Consider the following 23,445-nt stretch of genomic DNA (forward strand, 5'->3'; position numbering starts at 1 on the left):
GTATATAATGAACTCATATGCCACTCATATGTCTTCTCATATTTCCAAGTTCTTTTGAATTTTGATTCCCAATAGTCTAGTTTGATATACTGAAAGCAGGAACATGTTCCTCTAACATGTTGACTGATAGATAGCATTTTCTTCGCACGCTCTTGTAAAGATGTCTGACGTTTCTGTTCTCACGAGATTTTCTTCATAGAACATACAGTATATACAATATAAAGCAAAGCTGAAGAAATCTAAACCTCATAAGGATTATGTTGAAATCCTAATACAGCCACACTCTGGGAAACATCTCCTCATGTGTAAGCAGATAAATGCTTCTGTTTCACGGGGATTGTACTGTTTGAGGAAGCCACAGTGTGTTTAACGGCTCAGTGATTTCTGTGATTAGCGTCGGTCCATGTAGAGCACAGGAGACGGAGACGATGAAACCACCTTTGTCCAGTTAGAATAAAGGTCATCTTCACATAATAAAGGGAATTTCTTATTTATTTTCCCCTCCTGACCCTTTCTCACTGTGTAGCGCCTCAACCTGCCTCATCTCCTGGAATTCATAACAATAACAATAACCATAACAATATACCCATATAGTTCATTTTTGTGAACAACTTTAGTGTACATTAATATTCAGTAGTACATGAATAAATGTGATATTTTACAGAATTCTGTCATTCTGTGAGATTTTATACTATATGAGTCGTGCGCTCTCTACACCTTCGTCCTCATCTTCGCTAGCCGATTATTGTATATTGTATTGTACACAGTATTCATCTTTCTACACCGACTGTGCTTTGAAATATATAAGAATTAGTCCTAGAACTCTAGCAGGAACAATGGACTTCAGGACACTGTAATGAACAAAAATAAATCCTGTGTAAAGTCAGAATATCACTGATATCAATATATCATTTTTTCTTTCACATTCTTTTGCTTAGAATGATAACAAACTCGGTAAAATGTAAAAAAAAAATAAAATAGAATTGTTTGAAATATGATTTATAAAAAAAAAAAAAAAGAGCCCTGACTCTTTAGCTGTTTTATCTTTAACTCTTTAACTGAAGTGCTGCCAAGTCTCAATGTGTGGATATTTTAGGTACAGTGGGAGGGGCTATGAGTCCAGTGGGAGGGGCTACGCTGCTGTATGACTTCCAGATGGACAACAGTCCTCAATTGTTATGGTGTTATGTGTAACAAAACAAAAATTAAAAAAGCAAACACTTGATGTCTGTTATAAGGGACGCAAGTTCTGAAGATCTTTAGTAAAAAAGAAAAATGACCTGTATATGGTAAAAACCTGTAGATGTGATCTTTAATAATAATAATAATAATAATAATAATAATAATAATAATAATAATAATAATAATGATGTATTTAGCTTCCCTGTAACAATAAAATCAAACTGTATATATACCTCAAATGAATACATTTAATAGAATATATTTTGTTTTATTTGTCAAAAAAAGAAAAAGAAAAGAAGGCTCACACATATTCATATAGTTTGATAATTTTTTGTCTTTTCTGGTGAGGTTTTATAGGTATAAGTATTGCTCCTCTGACAAAAGTCTTTAAGTTTCACCCTCTGTCTTTACTTTTGTCCTTTCCCAAAACTCAGTTTTCTGGTAAACAGTTGATCAAACATCTCAACCCGCTGCAAAAATATTAAGGAGACTCGTTTTAGTAATTTAAACAAACATATTCATATGGAATCCAACTATTAATACACCTACAATTACAGTAAAGGAAAGTTCACAAGTCTACGCATTGTCTTTGTGAAAGTGACATAATAATAATAATAATAATAATAATAATAATAATAATAATACAATGATGATGATGACTGATGATGATGATGACGCCAATAATGTCACAAAACCTCACAAATATGCACTTCCTTGACACGGAATGATATAAAATATTGTGTCGGTATGTGCAAGGAAATAAATAAATAAATCACAGTTTAGATCATATACTGAAATGAAAAATAAAATAAATCAATTCTTAAATAAACAATTTCATAACAAAGGGAATTCCAGTAACCCAAACATTAACATCTATAATAATAAGAGTGACTATATTGGAATGCTAAATAAGTAACAGGCAATAAACCTGATGATAAAGCACTGGACTCGAAAGAGACCAAAGTAAGACCACCATCACACACATCAAGTAGTTTGACATGAATCAGTAAAAGTGCGAATGTATCTCTATTTATGACTAAAGTCACCATGTTTGAAAACAGATATGAAGAGAGAAAAGGAGGATGATTGGCTTATCTCTCTCTTCTCAGTGTCCTCTGAGTCATCCTCCTTTTCTCTGATTCTCAGCTCTCTCTCTCTCTCTCTCTCTCTCTCTTCCTCCCACGCTTCCTCTTCCTAGCCCTCCTTGCCTGTCTCAGTTCAGATTATCATGTTTCCTCTTCCAATCTTTCCTCTTTCTATATACCTCTCTCTCTCTCTCTTTCTCTCGAGTCCTTCCCAACCCCCCCAACCCTCCCTAAAAATCACCAGAGTGCTGTCTTCTTGCTCATCATGTTGATGTTGGAGCTATTGCCTTTCGACCAGCTGACCAAGCAACAGCTCTCTCTTTCATTTTCTTTTCTTTCCCACCCCTTCCACATCCCCCACCCCCTTTTTTTTCTGAGTCCGGCATTACACAGGGGTTGTTCTCCTGTTGAGAGTATTGGTGTTGCTGCTATCACCTTTCCCCAGCCGATCAAGCGTGCCAAGCCCCCTATCCCTCTCCATAGTTGCCGTATTCCCAGCTGTAAGTGTGGATGACTGCACTCCGGGGCCGGAGGAAGACGAGGCATTCGCTGATGAAGCCAGGTTTGATTTGGAAAGCGATGGCAACGTCCCAGTCATGAGTGTCCCTGCTCCTCCTTCCTTTGTCGGGAAGTAGTTGTGAAGCTGGTAGAGAGAGGCACGGTCCACTGTTCCGTACATCGGTGGCTTGCCTTCCCTGCCCAGTGTGTACATGGAGATATCCCCGACTCCGCCTCCTCCCGAATGCGTGTGAGGATTCGGCAACGTAGCCACTGAGAACGGCGGCGGGCCAGTGGCCAGCGGTGGACTGAAGTTCTTGACACCGAGGCCAGGAGGTGAAGGGTCACATGAACGTGGTGGCTCAGCTGTCGAGCGTGAACTGGAGCGTGAGGAACGGCGGCCCCTCCGGAAGCGGTAAGAGGGCAGCCGTAGCACAGCTGACGTAGTGCTGTGGAAGAGGTCAGCACGTGAGCGGCAACGCAGCTCCTTGTTGCGCTCGATATAGATGTTAACGGCTAACACGCCCACCACCTCAGCTAGGATGAATGACAGGCCACCGAAGTAAAAAGACCAGCCATAGGAGTAGTGCCACTTCTTGTCTTCGTCCTTCTTTGGTGAGATGTCACTCAGTGCTGCTGAGATGTACACGATCACACCGATGATGTTACTCAGGCCTGGTTATATTAAAAAAAAAAAAAAACTGTTAAAAGAAAGAATATTAACATCCTGTTGAAGATTATTAATAGAGTGTGATTTCACTGTTAATTATGTAACATTCGATTATTACTATAATGTTGTTCTACATCAACGCTCGTGTGCAATTTCATTTCATTTCATTTCACAGAGAAATCTAATCTCTCTCCATCAGTACATCTGATGTGTTATAGCCTTTCCAACATCCCTTTTACACTCCTGTGAAGAAACTCAGTTGTTCTTTTGCTCAACATTTTTTTCTTCTTTTATTGAAAGGGTTGAAGATGAGCAGAAATCATACAGAAATCATTCGCCATGTTTGGAGAAAGAATAATTCCCTGTACGATCCCAAGAACACCATATCCACAGAGACATGAAGCTGCTTCACTGCAAACAGGACCAGGTACCACAAAACCTGCCCATCAGAGAGAGGGATCCGCATTACCTTGGATCTTATGGCCATTTGTCAAGAGGAGCAAGCAAAAAATTAAACCAGAAGCTAATTATTTATAATTTATGAATGCAAATTATTTATTGCAAAGCTGTACTTGCTGACAACAACGTTCTAGCAAAGTACTAATGCTGCTCATTTCTGATTTTCCCCTATTTAAATATTTTCTTTCCAATTTTTAGGCTTATCATACATAGAATACATTCTTGTGTAATATAAATATCTACATTTAATGTATAAGACATTCTCTTTTTAAAAAAAAAAAAAATTAAAGTCAAAAGACATTATGTGTGTACATTTTACCTGGATGCACTGTATGCACTAGAAGTGGTAGCTTAGTGCTTAAGGAGCTAGATTTCTGACCAGAAGGGCGTGAGTTCGAATCCTTGGTCCACCAAGCTGCCCCTGCTGGGCCCCTGAGCAAGGCCCTTAACCCTCAGTTGCTTAGTTGTATAAAAAAATAAGATAAAATATTGCTCTGGATAAGGGCATCTGCCAAATCCCAGAAATGAAGTGTCTGAATTTATATTTTCTTCTCTGTATTTACAAGAGAATTCTTAATGCCATTCGAATGGAAATGTTTGTACATGATGGAAAATCCTCACCAATAATTCAAAATAAAGAATCTGTACTTTGTATTTTCTTTCCAAACCTTTAGGAAAGTGGGAAAGTGACACGTTCCCAAATTCATTGTATGTGTTCTTTATCCTAAAATGAATAGCTTTAATTGTTCTCTAAAATTAAAATCTATATGAATGGAGCAGTTTTTAAACCTAAATAACCTAAATACATAAAACACGAGATTTTCAAAACTCTGTATGGCTTATACTGGATCAGGTTAGGTCTGTTGTTCTGTGGAGTACAAGCCCAAACACAACAAAATCTCGTTCCTGGAGTCATCCCAGGTGAAGTGTACCTGATCCTCGACTTTTCAAATAAAATAAAATAAACACAGGAGTTGTGTATCATGTCTATGTCTTATTTCTTTCCTGTTTTGCTCCCCAATTTGGTCACCTGCCAATTCCCGTGCACCAGCCAGCACTCCGCTGTGGAGGATGAAGGCACACACTTCCTCTGATATCTGAGAAATCAGCCAACCGCATCTTTCTGAACTGCTGCTCCTCTGCACCACAGGGCATCATAACACATTTGTAGGTAAGTGCTATCTGCCTTCATCCACATGTGTGTGCCCAGAGACACCCACGAAGGGCTAGTGTCATTATGATTGACAGTAGATAGAGTACGCCACTGCTACCACACAGAGAGCGCATGGGCAATTTTTTGCTCCCTTGGCTCCTGGCCACAGCTGACTGTGTCATCATCAGGATGTAAAGGTGTGATCTCATGATGATAGGGCAGCGACGCATCTTCAGTAATATCTTAACAAGGTCTTTGCTATGGATGTTCAAAAATAATTTGGCAGATATGGAAAAGCTTGTCTATTACATAAACATAAACATACATATGCATTACTAAGTATATTAAGTGTTAAGGCTCAGAATCAATGATTTTATCTAGCCATAGACCCATGATCTGTAACCATGCTATTATTATTGTTATAACCCTATGTACATTTTTTGTATATTTTTTATAACAATAGTATATTTTACTATAAGAGCAGTAGTAGTATAATTATTATCTTCTGTATATTTTTGTATATCTTTAGTAGTAGTATAGCTCTCTGTATATATATATATATATATATATATTTTTTTTTTTTTTTTTTAATTATTTAGGCCTTTAGAACAAGACTGTATAGCCTACTGGTTTGTCATGGAACACTTTTTTAGGCATTTTATTTAACTGTTTTAAAAATATTTATTTTTTTGCTTCCATGTATATATTTAAGTTGCTGTTGCTTGCCAAACTGTAAATGTCTTTTTCTTTTTTCTTCATCATATATTTTTTATAATAAAGAATAAAAATGTCTTCTTCTTATAATAATAATAATCATAATAATAATAATAATAATTATTATTATTATTATAGCTATATTTTTGTTTTTTTAATAACAGATTAAAAAATATTATTATTAGTATCATTATTGTATATATTTATAAACTGTGTCATTTTCTTATTTAATTGGTTAACCTTTATGTGAAGTCGCTTTAAGTCTCTTTTTAATATCTTATAACTTTATAAATAACTTTAAAAATTATAACTTTAAAAATATCTTATAACTTTTCTTGAGCTGCTATCAGTTTGCACTTTAACTTTGCAAATTTCCCTGCTGTGGAATGATAAAGTCTTAAAATCTTATCTTATCTTATCTTATCTTATCTTATCTTATCTTATCTTATCTTATCTTATCTTATCTTATCTTATCTTATCTTATCTTACAGACTTAAAATTTTCCTTTACTTATAATGGCGCACAGGACTCAAGCAGTACAGAATTGTTGCAACAGAAAGGAACATGAACTGCCAGCAAAACAGACCCTGTACATACACTGATAGAACATTATGTCTGGAGGTGTAACAGTGTCAATTAAGGAGGTACAGCACTTCCTGCAGTTGACCAATTTCTACCAAAAGATCACAAGGCAATTCAGCAGCATTATTGCTCTCTTGACAGTGACTCTTAAGTACTCCTGAAAGATTACATGTCAAAGGGAGCTGAGGAGACTTAATTAGTTCATTCTTAGAGCGTCTACTCCGATACACTGATCCATTCCTGACATTCTTATCGGAAGATTTTATTCTGTCTGGTTGCTTCCATTTCCAAAATAAAATAAAATCTGACTCTGAGGTATTATGATGTTGAAAAATATTGACCTTTGGGAAACCCTTGTGATCAATTTTTGCATTAGAAATGAAGCATCACAGAGTATCAAATGGAGCAAAATGACATTAAAGTATGTTGTCCAATGAACATTAATGTTCTTTTCTATTAAAGCACCGTGTACTGGACGCTGTGCTTCACTGGATTTCTCTGCAAAGTGCATTAGGGGCTTTAAAAGACATTTTCAGCAGGCTGTGCTGTCCATTGAAAACAGTTTACCTTAAATACACGAACTGTGTGAAATTACAATCAGATATCTGATCCATTGTTTCCAAAATATTACATTTCACATTTCTACATTTAATTTAGAAACCTAACATTGTATGTGGTCCCAGTTTGAAAGCAATTGCTTCTGCCTACCTGCTACTACAAACAGAATGCCTGCTCCCAAGATAATGTGTCTCTTGCTCTTGTAGAAGCGACTGGACGCCACACATACCCCACCTAGCAGCAACAGTATCGCACTGAGAATGGGGAATATACTGGAGGCCCTGACTACACCTGGGGGCAAAAAAACAGGACAGAATGAGAGGAAAAAGTGAAAATATAATGAAACTTAGATGTGAAACATCAACGAAGTTTATCGACTTTATCACATGCGACTCACGTAAGAGGTATTCTGCAGCATCCTGGTCATAATCAGCATCCTCTGGGAAATGGTTGATCTGGGAGCACACGCCTCTTTTTAACCCTGAGGAAATAAAAAAATAAAGCGGATATCTTCTCTGTTGTGCAATAGCTAAAGCTAATCATCTTTATATTATATGTCTACTCTAATATAGGGGTAGGGATAAATAATAATAAAAGGGATAAATGTCAGGGATACAGTAAGTAGCAGTTTAACCTTAAACTTTATTCTTTTTTTTCTGTTTCTATACTTCTGTAAAGCTGCTTTGAGACATTGTCCATCGTTAAAAGCGCCATACAAATAAATTGAACTGAATTAAATTGAATTGAATTAATAACATAGTGATACTATCGTCCTGTACATCCCCTTGATGATTGTTTTGGCTGCTTTGATTCAATACTATACAGCTGGAGGATAGCTGAGGATTCAGAGCAGCAGGGTGAGGGCTATTCCTGAGCAAAAAAAATGAATTATGCAGAAAACATAGCAAGTATTGCATGACACCTTTAACCTGTAATAACTCATCATAACCCTTGAGGAATCATAGAAAATACCAGCATCTACAGATATGACCAGAGGATTAGTAATAATACGTTAAAATATGTTGGGGAAAAAGGATATATTTTTTAAGTTAAAGGATGATTTGCAGTGTACCATAGCTGCCTTCAGATATAAACATTCTAATATGAATATCTTTCTCCATTTGTAGCACAAACACAGTTGTATAAGTTCAATGTCTTTCATTTTGATATAGACTGGAAGAACACAAGACACAGACATGCATATACTTCAGTTTCAAAAACACACCTCTCTCTCTCTCTCTTCTCTACAGATACAAAGATGCATATAATGTACCTTCAAGGCAGCAAATCCTCCAGAGGCCAGAGTGGGTGAGGGCTCCAGGGTCTTTCTTGTCCTTGTTGTGAGGGTCATCCTGAGTGGTGTTGGCAGTGCTGTTGCAGATAAAGGCACGTGCGTATAGCCAGTAGTCTGTGCCGATGGCCACCGTCATCAGGGCAAATGCAGCAAAGGCCCCCACAGTGGTGAGAAGCACTTGTATGCCCCTCTCACACCATACCATTGCTGCCAGGATCACACAAGAAAATATATTTTGATTGGATGCAAAAAAATTCCAATGGAAGGAAACATAAAATGATCTGTAAGGAAGAAGAAGAAGCCTTTATTTGTGGCACATACACGTTACAGCACAGTGAAATTCTTTCTTCTCATATACCAGCTTTGGAGCTTGGGGTCAGAGCACAGGGTCAGCCATACAGCTGCGCTAGAGCAGAAATGGTTAGGGGCCTTACTCAGGGGCCCAACAGTGGCAGCATGGCTTGAACCCTGACTTTTTGATCAACAACCCAGAGCCTTCAACTATGTAGACTATGTAGGTATCAGTGCATCCATGCTGGTCAAAATATTAACAGAATAAAGGTGTATATTTAGGGCATGTGGAAACTCTAGATGTTTTGTTATCATGTACACAAAATTTAGCAACGTCAAAACCATTCTTGTGTCTTATAGTGTTAGAAACCTCCAGATAACTTATTTAATTTGTTAATAGTTGGATTCATGGTCATGGAAGGAAGTGTGGACTGATTGAAAATATTAAGCAGTAATTAAAACATAACTCAATTAATTGCTTCTCTTAGATGTTTCCTGAAATCTTTACCATTTTACATTTCTGTCATTTTTTATTCAAACTCACAACTTTAAATCAGTGGTCCAACACCTCACCACTAAGGAACCACATCTACAGCACCATGACTAGGTATTAAACTTGCATCTTAACCAGGAGCAGAAGTAGTAAAAAGTAATATTTTGGGTTTTATTAAGATGGTGCTACAGCAGAGAAGTGTTCACACTACAGACAAGCAGACCCAGAGAGGATAATTAGCCTCAATCACTAAGCGGGAAAGGGTGGCTTTACTTTCTCTCTCATCAGTTAGAGTGAGACGAACCAATCACAAGCGTCAGTGAGCTCATATATGTAGAAGAGAGCAGTTAGTGATGTCCAAGATCTGAGACAGAGTTGAGCCATTAAAGAGCTGCAGAAGGAAGTAAACAGTGAACAGGAAAACACTGAAACTTTTCCCAGCCTCAACTGTAGTGAAGTTTACTCTGTTTATAGCTGAGTTTTTTATTCATTAGAGATCAAACTGGTCAGCGGGGAGATAGCTTAGTGATAGATAGATAGATAGATAGATAGATAGATAGATAGATAGATAGATAGATAGATAGATAGATAGATAGATAGATAGATAGATAGATAGATAGATAGATAGACTTTATTGATCCTATGATGGAAATTCTTGTGTTACAGTAGCTTAGACAGCTTGGACTATTGCTTGGAAGGTTGTGAGTTTGAATCCCAGGTCCACCAAGATGCCACTGCTGGGCCCCTGAGCAAGGCCCTTAACCCTAAGCTGTATAGTATGAGGTAAATTATAAGTGGCTCTGGATAAGGGCGTCTGCCAAGAGGCAGGTTTAATTAAAACATTATTTATAAATAAGGTATAGGAGGGAGAATTTTCAATCCAACTACCAAAATAAAAAAAAAAAAACCTATCTAGTGTTGATATGAAACAACCTCAAAAACATGCACTGAATAGCCCGTCTGCCCAAACCTCCGGGGCAGCTCTTGACACTGCCTCTTGTATGCAAATGCACCTATTACTCAGCTGAAGTACTAATGAGCTGATGAAGTCTCACGCCATTTTGGTTCAAATATACACACATTACATAGTGACACTAAAAGTCATTACGAGGATCTGTTGTGCATAATCAGCGTTATTTGACTATAACTATTACTACTATTTTTATCATTATCACATATACCACTTTACTTTCTTCATTTCTTATAATTAAAGATGATATTGTCTGGTTTTTTTTGGTTTGGTCAAACCGACATGCGTTATTCTTGGCAGACAAGACGACGAAGATGAAGCTGACAAATAAGGAACCTGTCAGTGGAAATCTCTCATCTTCATTGCTTTCAAGATATTTATAGAGAGATTTACACATTTACACAACTCCAAGTGTGTAAACCAGGATGTGAGTGGCAATACACACAATGCTAGTAGGAAAAAAAACAATGCTAATCTGTTGCTAGGTGATAATAAAATCACTATAGAGGTCACATAAATAAATCACACAAAAATAGAAATTATGCACATTTACTGAATTAAAAGAAGATCATGGCTTGTCTGGTTAAAGGTCATTTTGCCTTAGGAGATTCTTTTGGTCAATACGCTAGTCTCTGCTTTCAAAACTAGCAAAGGATTCAGAGCAGCATGGTGTTAGCTTACATTACTGTTTTTATCTCATGCAGAAAGTATTGCCTGACACCTTTAGCCTGTGATAACTCATCACATCATTACTAACTCTTGAGGAATACTCGAGAAATCCAGCATCCAGGAACATGACCAGAGCATTACTATTAAAGTTAATTACACCATAAATACCTCAAAAACCTCCATTCTAATACGAACACCTTTCTCCAGCTGTGGCACAAATACAGTAACCACCAGTTGCATGAACTTTGTGTATTTGCCATAAATGTTTTTTTTCCCCATAAATTGGCTGTGCTCTCATAAACCAAATCCAAACAAACAAACAAACAAACAAACAGATCTGAGAAGCAATATAGCTTTTTGAAATCTAGTATATATTGCTATATAATGATAATTTACTGGGTAGTAAAAGCACTGTAGATGTAATTCTATAACATGAGTAAATCACATAAAGATTGAAAACATTCATTTAATTAAGTCATGTTAGCAACAGCATTTAAACAACAACAACAAAAAATGCACCAAAGCTGTAGCATCATCTGCCATGTAGACATGAGGCACCTTCAGTGAATCTATTTTGCATACCTTTAACACTCACCCATGCTTTTTTTGAGAACAAGGGACCAATAAATGATCATCTTTCTGTACATTTGCAGCTCTACAGTCACAGCTAAAGAGTAAATATCAGTGCAGGCTTATTTGTTGTTGTTGTTGTTTTTCTTCTTCTGTGTATCCTTGTCATCATACCAGACACTACCCCAAGAACTCTTCTTGAATTTTGAAGCGATTCTCTGTTGAGTATTCAATGCATTCAAATTGCATGCTTCACGAGCTGATTGCAATGACGTCAAAACGTTGGGTAATCAAACAACCTTAACTAATCAGCGCACTGGAATGCTTCCACTCATCCACTCTGTCTGCTAAACCCTCGGTTCGGAGAGCTCATCAAAAATACCTGACAAATCTCAGCTTATAAAATAAATATACTAAAAAGTAAAAAGTTATTAAAGAAGAAATAAAAAAATGAAATGATGCATGATCTGGTAGCGAGGGACATCAGAACACGGATGTAGCTCTTATTTAAAATAAACTTGTCAAAATCCTGATGGGGAACAAGCAAATGTGATAAAGTAAAGATTTTTGCTGTTATCGATATTTTAATATCGGTGTAACGTCTACAACTAATGCTAGAACTGACTTGAAACCGAGATTTCAGGTAATATTAATGCTACCAATGATAGAATCTCTAATCTGCCTTAAAAGGGATTCACATCTTACATATCACATCGAAGAACATTTCACAATTCACCTGAAATGACCATGTAAAGGTCAACCTTTGTTTCAAATGCTAGCTTGTTATAAATATCAGGACCGGCATTTAAAGACAATGAATGTATATATGCGTAACTGGACACAGATATTTAAAGAAGAAGAACATTTGCAGACTAATTGAGGATATATATATATATATATATATATATATTGGCACAGAACCTCATACACACTCAGTTCAAAATATTTACCAACCCAAAGCCTGAGCAACACTCAAAGCTTAAATCCAGAAGAGGTGAAAGTGACTGTTTTTGCATGTATATGTGTGTTTACCTGGAGGAATGTGTCTTCCCTTGCCATCCATTCCTGCAGCACTCTAGTCCTTATCACAGAAGAATATACCGCCCAATCTGTCCAAGCAGCATCCATCGACTGTTCTCCCTCTCTTACCCTCTGTCTCTCTTCCTGTCTCTCTCTCACACGCATTCTCCCTCCCTCTCTTGCTCTCTTTCTTTTCTCCCCTGTTTTCTTGCCTGTGGGTGGGAGTAAATTTTCTATGTTTTGTTTCTTTTGTCTTCTTCTGAAGAATATCATGGCAACAATTCGAAATATATTTCCCTGCAATGATTCAATCAATGTTAAATTGAGACAATCAAAGACAAACAATGCAACACACTTATTGTTGTTTTTGGGTTTTTTTTTAGAATCCACCGAAATTCAAACAAAGTCAGGATTGGATATCTTGAAGGCTAAAGAAACAAGAGAATCAGTTATGTCTCTACACATTCACAAAGGAGAGAGGATTGTATAAAAAAAAGAGAAAAGGGATAACGAGAGTGTGCGCCATACTGTCTCCATGGCAACAGTGCATTCTAAAGTCGAGAACAGAACAGGATGGTGTGTGTGTGTGTGTGTGTGTGTGTGTGTGTGTGTACATGTACGTGTGTTGTGTAGGGGAGTTGATATTGGAGGCTGAAGAGGAGGGGCATGTTCAGCAAAGCATAAAATTGTCCATTTGAAAAACCTTAACCATCTTCAGAATCGGTTCTGTTTTCATGAATTATGACAAGCGCATTCAGAGTGACAGCACCTGATGTCACACAGCGTTAGCAGTGTGTCACTGAGATAGAATTTCCCTCAAAGGACAGGAAACTGTTGGCCAAATGACCTTTAATAAGCAAACAGCATTATGATTCGTTCAACAAATAACGTTCTCTCAAATCTATGAAAAATATGAAACCGTTTGCAGAGTTCAGTCTTCTAAATATATCAGATGTCACCTGGGAGTCTGTATACAAAATGTACTTAGAGCGAGAGAGAGAGAGAGAGAGAGAGAGAGAGCAAAACTTTGTACATGCAAATAAGGACAGAATTAGGAACTACTAGGAGCGATGAGTGACAGTGACCTCTAGCGGTAGAATATGAGAATGTGACCCCTGCTACTGAAGCTTAAACCTCCAGCACCTGTCTTATTGGAGAAACTGGGTGAGGTATTTATAATAAACTAAAATATTTCAAATATTTACCTCAGAAAATGTTTAAAAGCAATGAAAACTAAAAAAATATTTATCCCCTTTGTTTAACAATATACACCGATCAGGTATAACATTATGAGCAGTGACCGGTGAAGTAAATAAGACTGATGATCTCCTCATCATGGCACCTGTTAGTGGGATATATTAGGCTGCAAGTCAACATTTTGTCCTCAAAGTTGATGTTAGAAGCAGGAAAAATGGACAAGCGTAAGGATTTGATCGAGTTTGCCAGATTGTGATGGCTAGACCACTGGATCAGGGCATCTCCAAAACTGCAGCTCTTGTGGGGTGTTCCCGGTTTGCAGTGGTCAGTATCTATCAAAAGAGTCTTTTAAGTCCTTTAAGTCCTGTAGGTTGCAAGCTGGGGCTTCCACTTACAGGACTTAAAGAATCTGCTGCTAACATCTTGGTGACAGATACCACAGCACACCTTCAGGGATCTAGGACATGTAACACTTTCCTTCATTTTATTTCAAACTTCAGACAGAGCTGGGAAAAAAATTTCTAATCATCAATTTGATGTTGAGCAAAAAGATAAATAATTACTGGGGAGGTGAGTACTTTTGATTAATGGGTACCTTAGAAAAAAATTAATTTTTCGGGGTAAAGTGTTTCAAAATAGTCTATATTTAAAAATCTACAATATGCTAAGTAATATAGCTCTTAATAAAGAGATGGTTAAGGAAAAAATATACTGGATATTAAGTCACTGGTTAGCTCAAATGTGCATCTTTCAGGGAATTTGAATGTAACTTCATGAAAATAAAAATATATCATAAATGGCACTGAGGTCCTAAAAAATTGCTCTATGGATTGGAGAGTTGCACCAGATCTGTGTATGAGTGGAATTTTTTTCAAAACAATGCGTCAAAACTATTTTGATTCTTATATTCAGTTGCTAGCTTTACTTTCTTCCATTCTGGCCCACTATGGAAGTTTCTTTAGGAATTAGTGAGGTATTCCTGTTTACTTAATGCTAATCATTCTGTGATTATGACCACATTTGGGTCCTTGCTATATCATACTTGTCAACTTTCCCATTCTTATCTTGTTAATGAATTGAAAATTGGCTAATTACAGCACCTTAATCCTTTGTTGCTTGCTAATTGTATTACTGTTAAATATGTACCATCAAAGGAGTGTGCAAGTGATCCATTGGATTATAGTAATTAGACAATCCTGATCAAGACAAAGACTTACCAAGAAGAAGGGGAACCTGGTAGAGGTAAATTCCAGAATGGTGGAGGAGGAAGAGTTGTGTGGAGACTGCACAGCCAGGTAGAGCTGAAAAACCTAGAAGAACACCAACAAAATTAAATTGGAAGGTGTCTTCTGTGAATCCCCAGACCTGCAATAGAGTCCTATGTGGACCAAGCTACTCCAGCACACCATACACTTGAAGAACCCAATACACCAGTGACTATAGATGGTGTCTGAGTGACTGATGGAGCCATTAAAATCATAAATGGCCATCATCCAGTGAGTGGAGTAGCCATATTATCACTGTGCCCAAAAAGGATGGTTCATTGAGATTCTGCATGGATTCCTGCACAATGAATGTAGTTTTTGCCAAATGCCCCAACAATAACAACCTCATTGAGGAGATTGGGCAAGCTACATTTATACCCTCCCTGGACTTAAAGGGTACTGACAGGCCTCACAGAATATCCAGTGTTTACACAGTTATTAACCACCCCCCCCACCCCCACCCCCCGACCCCTTGACCTATCCCAGGTCACAGTCATGCCGTTTGGTTTACATGGGGCAACTTTTCAATGACTCTTGGACCAGGTTTTACAGGGCTGTGAAGAATGTTGTGCGGCATACCTGAATGATGAGGTCATCTACAGCAACAATTGGAAGACTGTCCACTGCATCTGTGTTGTGTTCTTCAGCAAATCCTTTATGCATGTCTTTCCTTGAGCCTGCAAAAAATTTGAGTAGACAAATCAGACAGCTTGTTGTTAGGGCTACCAACTTGGCAAAGAGGAAATTTGGCCACAAGTGGACCAAATACAATACAATTCAATACAGTCCAAGACCACAGATCAAGAAGCAGGTGAGGGCAAACACTCCATAGAGTGAAGTGAGACCTGTGAAGAGGTTTTTGCCACCCTAAAGGCTGGCCAGTCACTGGTCAGTGCTGAAAAGTCCTGACTTCAGCCAGTGCTTCCTGGTGCAAGTAAATGTCTCAGATATAGTCCTAAAAATATCTTCACACAGGGCTGATCAGGTACAACAACCAATTCTCCACTTGAGCCAAAAACTATTTCATCATAAAAGTACTCTGCTATTGAAAAATAATATCTGACCAGAGACCCACACATGGCTCGGATGGTTGGGTAACATTGTGGTACCTCTCTGTTCGCAGCCATTCATGTTTGATATCTAGCATAAGGCTGGCAAGACAAAATGAGGACTGACTACCTATTTTGGTTGCTGTGCATCAGTCCTGGAGAGGACATCTGTATATATATCTATGGCCAAAAATATGTGGACACCAGTGCATCAAACCCATATGCAAGCCTTCCTCTAACTATTGCCACAAGGTTTGAAGCACACTATAGTCAACATGCCTTTGTTTGCTGTAGCCTTTAAAGGATCATTGCAGCACCAGACCTGTTCTAACCTGACAATGCCCGTGTGCAAAAAACAAGGGCCATAAAGTCATGGTTTTCCATGGTTGGTGTAGAAGAACCTCATATGTCCTGCACAGAGGCCTGAAAATGATCCGAAGAAAACTTCTGGGATGAATTGTATTGCTGACTGTATTCCAGGCCTTCTCATCTGTCATTAGTGTGTGACCTCTAAAGCTTCTGTGGCTGGATGGGCACAAATCCCCAAAATCTGGATAAAAGCCTCATAGCCATTCTCCAAAAGCCTTCCTGGAAGATAGAAGGTTACTATAACAGCAAAGGGGGCCTCAATCTGCCATCTTTATCTGCTTTATCACTGTATATACCTGCACATTCTTGCTGATCTGATCAGACAAACATCTGGCAGCAGTGCAATGCAAAAATGATGCAGATACAAGATTCAGGTAATGTTCACATCAAACTTCAGTATGAAAAAAAAAATACTGAAATTGAAAGGAAAGACCTAACATTAATGACCAAATTCAGTACATTCTCCATACAATGGGTCAATCAACACAGGAGAATTTGCATCAGTCTCAAGGGCAACAGTCCATTCTGGAAGAATTCACATTTCCACATGGGTCATTGCAGGTGCTTTCCCAAATTCAAAAGCAGCAGCAATTGCGGTTTGCTTGGGACCTAAGGCCATAAAAGAGATCAGGAAGATCTTGGGGCTGGTTTGACATTAGGAAGGTTTGTACCTAATTTTTGATGCAATCCGGCCATTTGAATGACCTCACTGATCTTATCTGACAAATCTGGTCCAGTGGATGAAGCCATTCAGACATGGCTTGAGTTTATTTATTAATTGGCACTAAGAAGTATGAGAAATAAAGAAAATAAAAATAAAAAGAAGCATGAAGCTTCATCAAATATCACCTGTCTCCTGTTGTGAGTCCTCCTTTCCCCACAGACACATGACAGAATATAAAGTTATCTTTTTTTGTAAGTAGTATTTTCTATATCTTTATGTCACAATGTGATTTAATTAAACATGACATCAGGTAAGCTTGAATCTTGGCTGAACACTGACACTTAAGAGACCATAGATAAGAAATGTCTTTTTTAAAGTTCTTTTCTTTTTTTAGAATCTTAGAGTTAGCTACAAGAGAGAAGAAGGTGGAAAAGAGAAAAAAAGAAAGAAAAAGGTGGAAAAAAGAAATGAAAATGAAGGATGATTCTTAGCGATTCTTAGATCTTGAGGGACTGTTAGGGTCATGACAGGGTCCTTTTATTCAGTCCACAGTAGCCTCATGCTTGCTGGAACCTTCCTGTGAATGAAAGGAAGAAGAGAAACAATGAAATGTTTAGTTTAGCATCCCGCTGCTGCTCTCCTTGTGTTAGGCTTTTTTATTTTTCATTAGGCCAGTCATGTTTAATCAGCTGTCTCCACAATCTGGCCTGCCCCCATCAATGATATTTAAAACAGGGGTGCTGAATTTGGGCTATACATTTCCCACAGGGGCCTCAGCACCATGGACAGTGCCTGCTGTGCTAGCATAGCTCTGATGTTTTTAGGGAGGAAGCAGGTTCCCTAAAGTGACTTAAGTGTTTGTCTCACCTCAGCAGTCTCAACAGACCTTATTAGGCTTTGCAGTCTTGGGTGAAGCAGTTGTTATGGAGCTCTATGGAGCAGGTGTAGAAGGTTCTTTGAATATGAGCAGGGACCTTGAACTTTCAGAGCTGCCTGAGGTGGTAAAGCCATTGCCTTTCTTGACTGAAATGTGTAATTGGAGTGACCAGGTAACGATTGATGTACACATTAAAGCCATTTCAAGGCAGCCACTTTTTCCACAAGAGACCCACAGCTCCTAAGAGGGGTATTGTTTCTGTCTGCTGTCTCATGAAATCCAGGGCCATCTCCTTGGTTTACTGAAATTCAGGACAAGTTATTTTGACCAGGCACTGTTGGACTGGATCTTCCACCTGCTTCAAGTATGTCTCCTTCTCACATCTATCCCACATAGACTGGGCTAAACACTGTGACTAGCTGGACAGCATGTGACTTCAGGGTGACATCAGGGCTGACAGCCTTCCTATAGTTTACTATGCTAACTCACATTTCCAGACATTTCCACTGCTAGACTTGTAAGCACAAATAGAAGGCTTTTGGTTGTCTGCCCTCACCATAGAGCAGGGTTTTGATTGATGGTCAGTAGAACACCACTATAATTCAGGTGTTGTTTTTCAGGGGTTGGGCTCGGCCCCTTAGTTCCAGTGAAAGGAATTCTTAATGCTTCAGCTTCATACCAAGACATTTTGGACAATTTCATGCTTGGGAACAGTTTGGGGATGACCCCTTCCTGTTCTAACATGACCGCACACCAGTGACCAAAGCAAGGTCCATAAAGACATGGAGGAGTGAGTTTGGTGTGGAGGAACTTGACTGGCCTGCACAGAGTCCTGACCTCAACCCCATAGAACACCTTTGGGATGAATTAGAGTGGAGACTGTGAGCCAGACCTTCTCGTCCAACATCAGTACCTTACCTCACAAATGTGCTTCTAGAGGAATGGTCAAAAATTCCCATAAACACACTCCTTAACCTTGTGGAAAGCCTTCCCAGAAGAGTTGAAAGTGTTATTGCTGCAAAGGGCGGGACAACTCCATATTACATTCATGTGCAGGTAAAGGCAGATGTCCCAAAACATTTGGCAATGTAGTGTATCTGCAGTCACCTTCATAATAGTGTCTTCAAGATTTCTCCATTGTGTATCATTGTTATCCTTTGTCTTGGTCTGTATGATGCCTTATTCTTACCTGACTTGTAGATGGTGGTCTGTTCATTCAAGCAGTGTGAATTGATTGCGTGTCATTCTAAGGTTTCTGATTAAGGAAGAGGGATTCTTTGTGCTCACATGCTGATGGAGCACACCACAATGTCTCTCTACATGTTAACTTAATCCAAGGTCAACCAGAACATCTCCCAGGAAATAACACTGAGTTGAGTCCACAGGGTGCTAAAAGAAAAATGGTGACATCATCTGATTTGGCAAATACTTGAAGATCATTCTAGAATCATTCCTAGAATCACACCATGGTCTTGGACTTAGTGGAATCACTGTCCTGTCCATGCAAAAAAGGACTCAAAATGTTTTTTTAGGTTTAGTTTGGATAGCGTTAGGCACGTTTGAGTGAATTAAAAAAAAGTTACAGTTTATAATATCTCAGTAGATTGTAATCCTTGACCTGGTCAGCTTGCTTTCTAATTACTGGAATCAGAACTCTGGGGAAAGGTGGAGGATTAGCCTGTTATTCAATCTGGCTTGTTTCCAGTTTTTCTAGGACTCGTAGGATCACCCTCAGTCATGTTGGATTGGTGTGTAGAATCCCACAAAGAGTAAATTAATTTCTAATGTCTGAAATTTTCTGTGGAGTAGAGTCAAGCAAAGAAGTAAGAGAGTCAAATAAACTCTAGCCAGAGCAAGTTTGCTGAATTGTAAATTCACCCAAACCAACTTTGCCTAATTTGAGCCCTTGCTAGCCTTTCGTGATTTAAACCTTTCTGAGCTGTAAGAGAAATTCCCAGGACACAGAGCTGAAAGCGACTATTAATCTGCCACTTTTTAGCCTTCTTCATGAATGCCTGTTGTCAAGGCTAGGTTTATTAGAGCCGTGAGCCCTGAATGTGAGGCCCTGCACTTACAGTAAGTTTTAATAACTCTGAACTTTGAAGTGCCTGTACATTCCTTCAGTCTTTCACAAAGTCTTCCACTCCTGTTGACCTCATTAACGCATTTAAGTAAGAGAACGATGTGTTTTAGAAGGAGAACAATGGTAAATGCCTCATGCAGGTATAAAAAGATTTGCTTATGGAGTCCAGATCAGTATTCTCATAGTCCTTGGTGGTTTTAATTATTGGCCACAAATGTGACAACAATCAGTTTATCCATGAAATATAAAAGATGTCAGCTTTATGGCATGAAGGTGCCATTACATCTTCTCTACATGTATACAACTGTAAATTCATTGCTTACCCTAGTGTACCTCTATATACAGTACAGAGGGGCCCAAAAAATATATACACACTGAAGCAGGTCCAGTGTACCTCGGCATGCCTCGCACATCCATTTTACCGGCCATTTGTACGGTTTATGTGGCTGATCAATTTTACTTCTAGCCAGATGGCGCAACCTCACTACCACCGAGACGGGAGAGACGAGTTCTCACTTTCTGCCAGGACGTTGGGTCGGACACAGAGGTGCTGTTGAATTCCCTCCAAGTTCCCTGGACTTAACACCCCTTGATTTTCTATCTGTGGGGAACACTAAAGGATGTGGTGTACTGTAGAAAACCACCTACACTGGCTGCACAAAGGAAAGAAGCTGAAGTGCAGAGCAATCCCTGTGGATGCTCTAGTCAGTGATGTTCTCACAGTATTTCACCCAAATCAAAAGTGTCTGGATGCTAATGGTCACCACTTTGACCACTCAGTGTGATTACATAATTCAAACATGACTTACAGCTACTCTTCGATGTTTATATAAATTTAGTAATAACATTTTTATGCATATATTTTTCATGTTGAAGTGTGTATACATTTTCTTGGGCCCCTCTGTACATATACTGTATATATACTGTATATTATCTCAGTTACTGTTGAACATACATATGTACATAATGTACACATATTGCACAGACATAATTATATATATTTTTAATTTTATTTAAAAAGTTTAAAAATTATATATTTTCAACTTTACATTTTACACATATTGTGCTCTATGTACAACTAGCACATATTCTTATGCACATACTACCTGCCATAGCTTTATTTATTTGTTGTACAGTACATATATTTACACACACTATATAGCCAAAAGTTTTGGGACACCCCTCCAAATCATTGAGTTCAGGTGTTGTGTTTCAGGGGTTGGACTCGGCCCCTTAGTTCCAATGAAAGGAACTCTTAATGCTTCAGCTTCATACCAAGACATTTTGGACAATTTCATGCTCCCAACTTTGTGGGAACAGTTTGGGGATGACCCCTTCCTGTTCCAACATGACTGCACACCAGTGACCAAAGCAAGATCCATAAAGACATGGATGAGTGAGTTTTATGTGGAGGAACTTGACTGTCCTGGACAGAGTCCTGCCCTCAACCCCATAGAACACATTTGGGATGAATTGATTGATTTGGGATGAAGAGTGGAGACTGTGAGCCAGGCCAAAACTGGGACATCTGCCTTTACATGCACATGAATGGAGTTGGCCCACCCTAAACAACTCTTCTGAGAAGGCTTTCCATGAGGTTTAGGAGTGTGTTTATGGGAATTTTTGACCATTATTCTAGAAGCACATTTGTGAGGTTAGGCACTGATGTTGGACGAGAAGACCTGATTCACAGTCTTTGCTCTAATTCATCCCAAAGGTGTTCTATGGGGTTGAGGTCAGGACTCGTTCATCCAGAACAAAAAGAAGAGTCTAGATGCGTACCTACCTCTTACCCTGGGACCAGTCGAGCAGTGCTAGTAGATCTGATGGAGCGAGAAACAGTGTGATGAGTAATATGAGCTTTGAGGGTCAGATGAAGCTGGTCCATTCTTGGCTTTGTAGGCAAGCATCAGTGTTTTGAATTTGATACTGAGAGCCAGTGGAGGAGTGCAGCGGTGGGGTGGTGTGGGAGAACAAGTCACACAGCTGCATTTTGGATCATTTGCAGAGGAAGAATTGCATTCAGAGGTGGACCTGCCAGTACAGAGTTGCAGTAGTCCGTCTTGGAATGACGAGAGACTGAGCAAGCACATTAGCAGCCTGTGTGGACAAAAATGGCCAAATTAGGGAACATTAAACTCATGAAAACATTTTGCATCCTTTTGACTGCTGAGACAGTCCTGTTTAATCCCATTCCCCTTTGTATGATTTGATTAACTTTCTGATTAATATTAATTAACATCCTTGTCTATGTGTGAACGTGAAGCCAAATGTGAGGACCTTTCTCTGTGACTATGATTCATGGAGACCAGGAACAGCTTGTTAGTGTTTGGATTAAAATGATGGGAATGGTGGCAGATAGCAGGCCTATTGCACATGGCTAGTGAAGTGCACAAACATTGGATTTGCTGGAAACGATGCACCTATATTCTCAGTAACATGATGTTTGAAAATAAAATTGTCCATGCAAGTTGTTAAAAAGTAATAGATCAGGCATCCAATCTGTTTTGATGAGCTAGCAAGTGTGGGCTAGAGGTGATGTTCATATTTAACACATTGACCAAATGTGACCAGAATTTAGCATGGAGCCACATTTTCACTCTATTTCTCATGTCTTATGCTGTTGCTATTCTGACATATTAGTACACAAGAACACACTGTATCTGTAAATTTGTAAATTGGACACATTAAAATCCATTATTATCCGTTATTTAGCCATGATAGTAATAATTAAGCATTGCTCTCGTGAAAAGAGAGAAGGAATACAGATTATTAGGTATGATCTTGTCATGAAATGGTTAAAGGAAACGGTTACTGGACTCAAGCATGTCTAGCTACAGCAGAGAGCCAGAATGTAACACAGATATGAAGGCATCCTGAAACATATAGCAGATCCTACAGCTATGCGATCAATCTACTCTCACATTCCATTCCACCCAAATCATGAGTATGTCCCCACTGGTGCAACCTGGTACTCATGTTGGAGTACATAACATATACTATACACCGATCTGGCATAACATTGTGAGCAGTGACCGGTGAAGTGAATAACACTGATGATCTCCTCATCATGGCACCTGTTAGTGGGGGGGATATATTAGGCAGCAAGTGAACATTTTGTCCTCAAAGTTGATGTTAGAAGCAGGAAAAATGGACAAGCGTAAGGATTTGAGCGAGTTTGATGAAGGGCCAAATTGTGATGGCTAGACCACTGGATCAGAGCATCTCCAAAACTGCAGCTCTTGTGGGGTGTTCCCGGTCTGCAGTGGTCAATATCTATCAAAAGTATCCTTTACAGCTTAATTAATGCATAATTTCAGTGTAAAAAAAAAGAAAAAAGATAAAAGACTTAAAATAAATAGCTGGATTCATCCATTTTGACAGTTTTTTCACAGATTTTTGGGGGGTTGTATTACTTCTACTACAACTACTACTAACACTAATAATATTAAGTGCAAGTAATGATTAATGTGTCATGCATTATTTTCCCAATGAATCCGATATAATAATATGATGGAATATACACTATATTGCCAAAAGTATTCGCTCACCCATCCAAATAATCAGAATCAGGTGTTCCAATCACTTCCATGGCCACAGGTGTATAAAATCAAGCACCTAGGCATGCAGACTGTTTTTACAAACATTTGTGAAAGAATGGGTCGCTCTCAGGAGCTCAGTGAATTCCAGCGTGGAACTGTGATAGGATGCCACCTGTGCAACAAATCCAGTC

At 38.6% G+C, this 23,445-nt stretch overlaps 1 protein-coding gene across 1 annotated transcript; it reads right to left on the reverse strand.

The window, feature by feature from the left end:
• Positions 1-1,336: 1,336 nt before the first annotated feature.
• On the reverse strand, positions 1,337-12,603 carry cacng8a (calcium channel, voltage-dependent, gamma subunit 8a). Its single transcript, XM_058404511.1, has 5 exons — positions 12,221-12,603; positions 8,175-8,402; positions 7,299-7,382; positions 7,052-7,192; positions 1,337-3,440 (listed from the first exon to the last, which is right to left on the reverse strand). The coding sequence occupies exons 1-5, from the start codon at positions 12,249-12,251 to the stop codon at positions 2,653-2,655; spliced, it is 1,272 nt and encodes a 423-aa protein (XP_058260494.1). The 5' UTR covers positions 12,252-12,603; the 3' UTR covers positions 1,337-2,652.
• Positions 12,604-23,445: the final 10,842 nt, after the last annotated feature.

Source organism: Hemibagrus wyckioides, linkage group LG12, assembly GCF_019097595.1.
Source record: "Hemibagrus wyckioides isolate EC202008001 linkage group LG12, SWU_Hwy_1.0, whole genome shotgun sequence".
In the NCBI taxonomy this organism is placed as follows: domain Eukaryota; kingdom Metazoa; phylum Chordata; class Actinopteri; order Siluriformes; family Bagridae; genus Hemibagrus; species Hemibagrus wyckioides.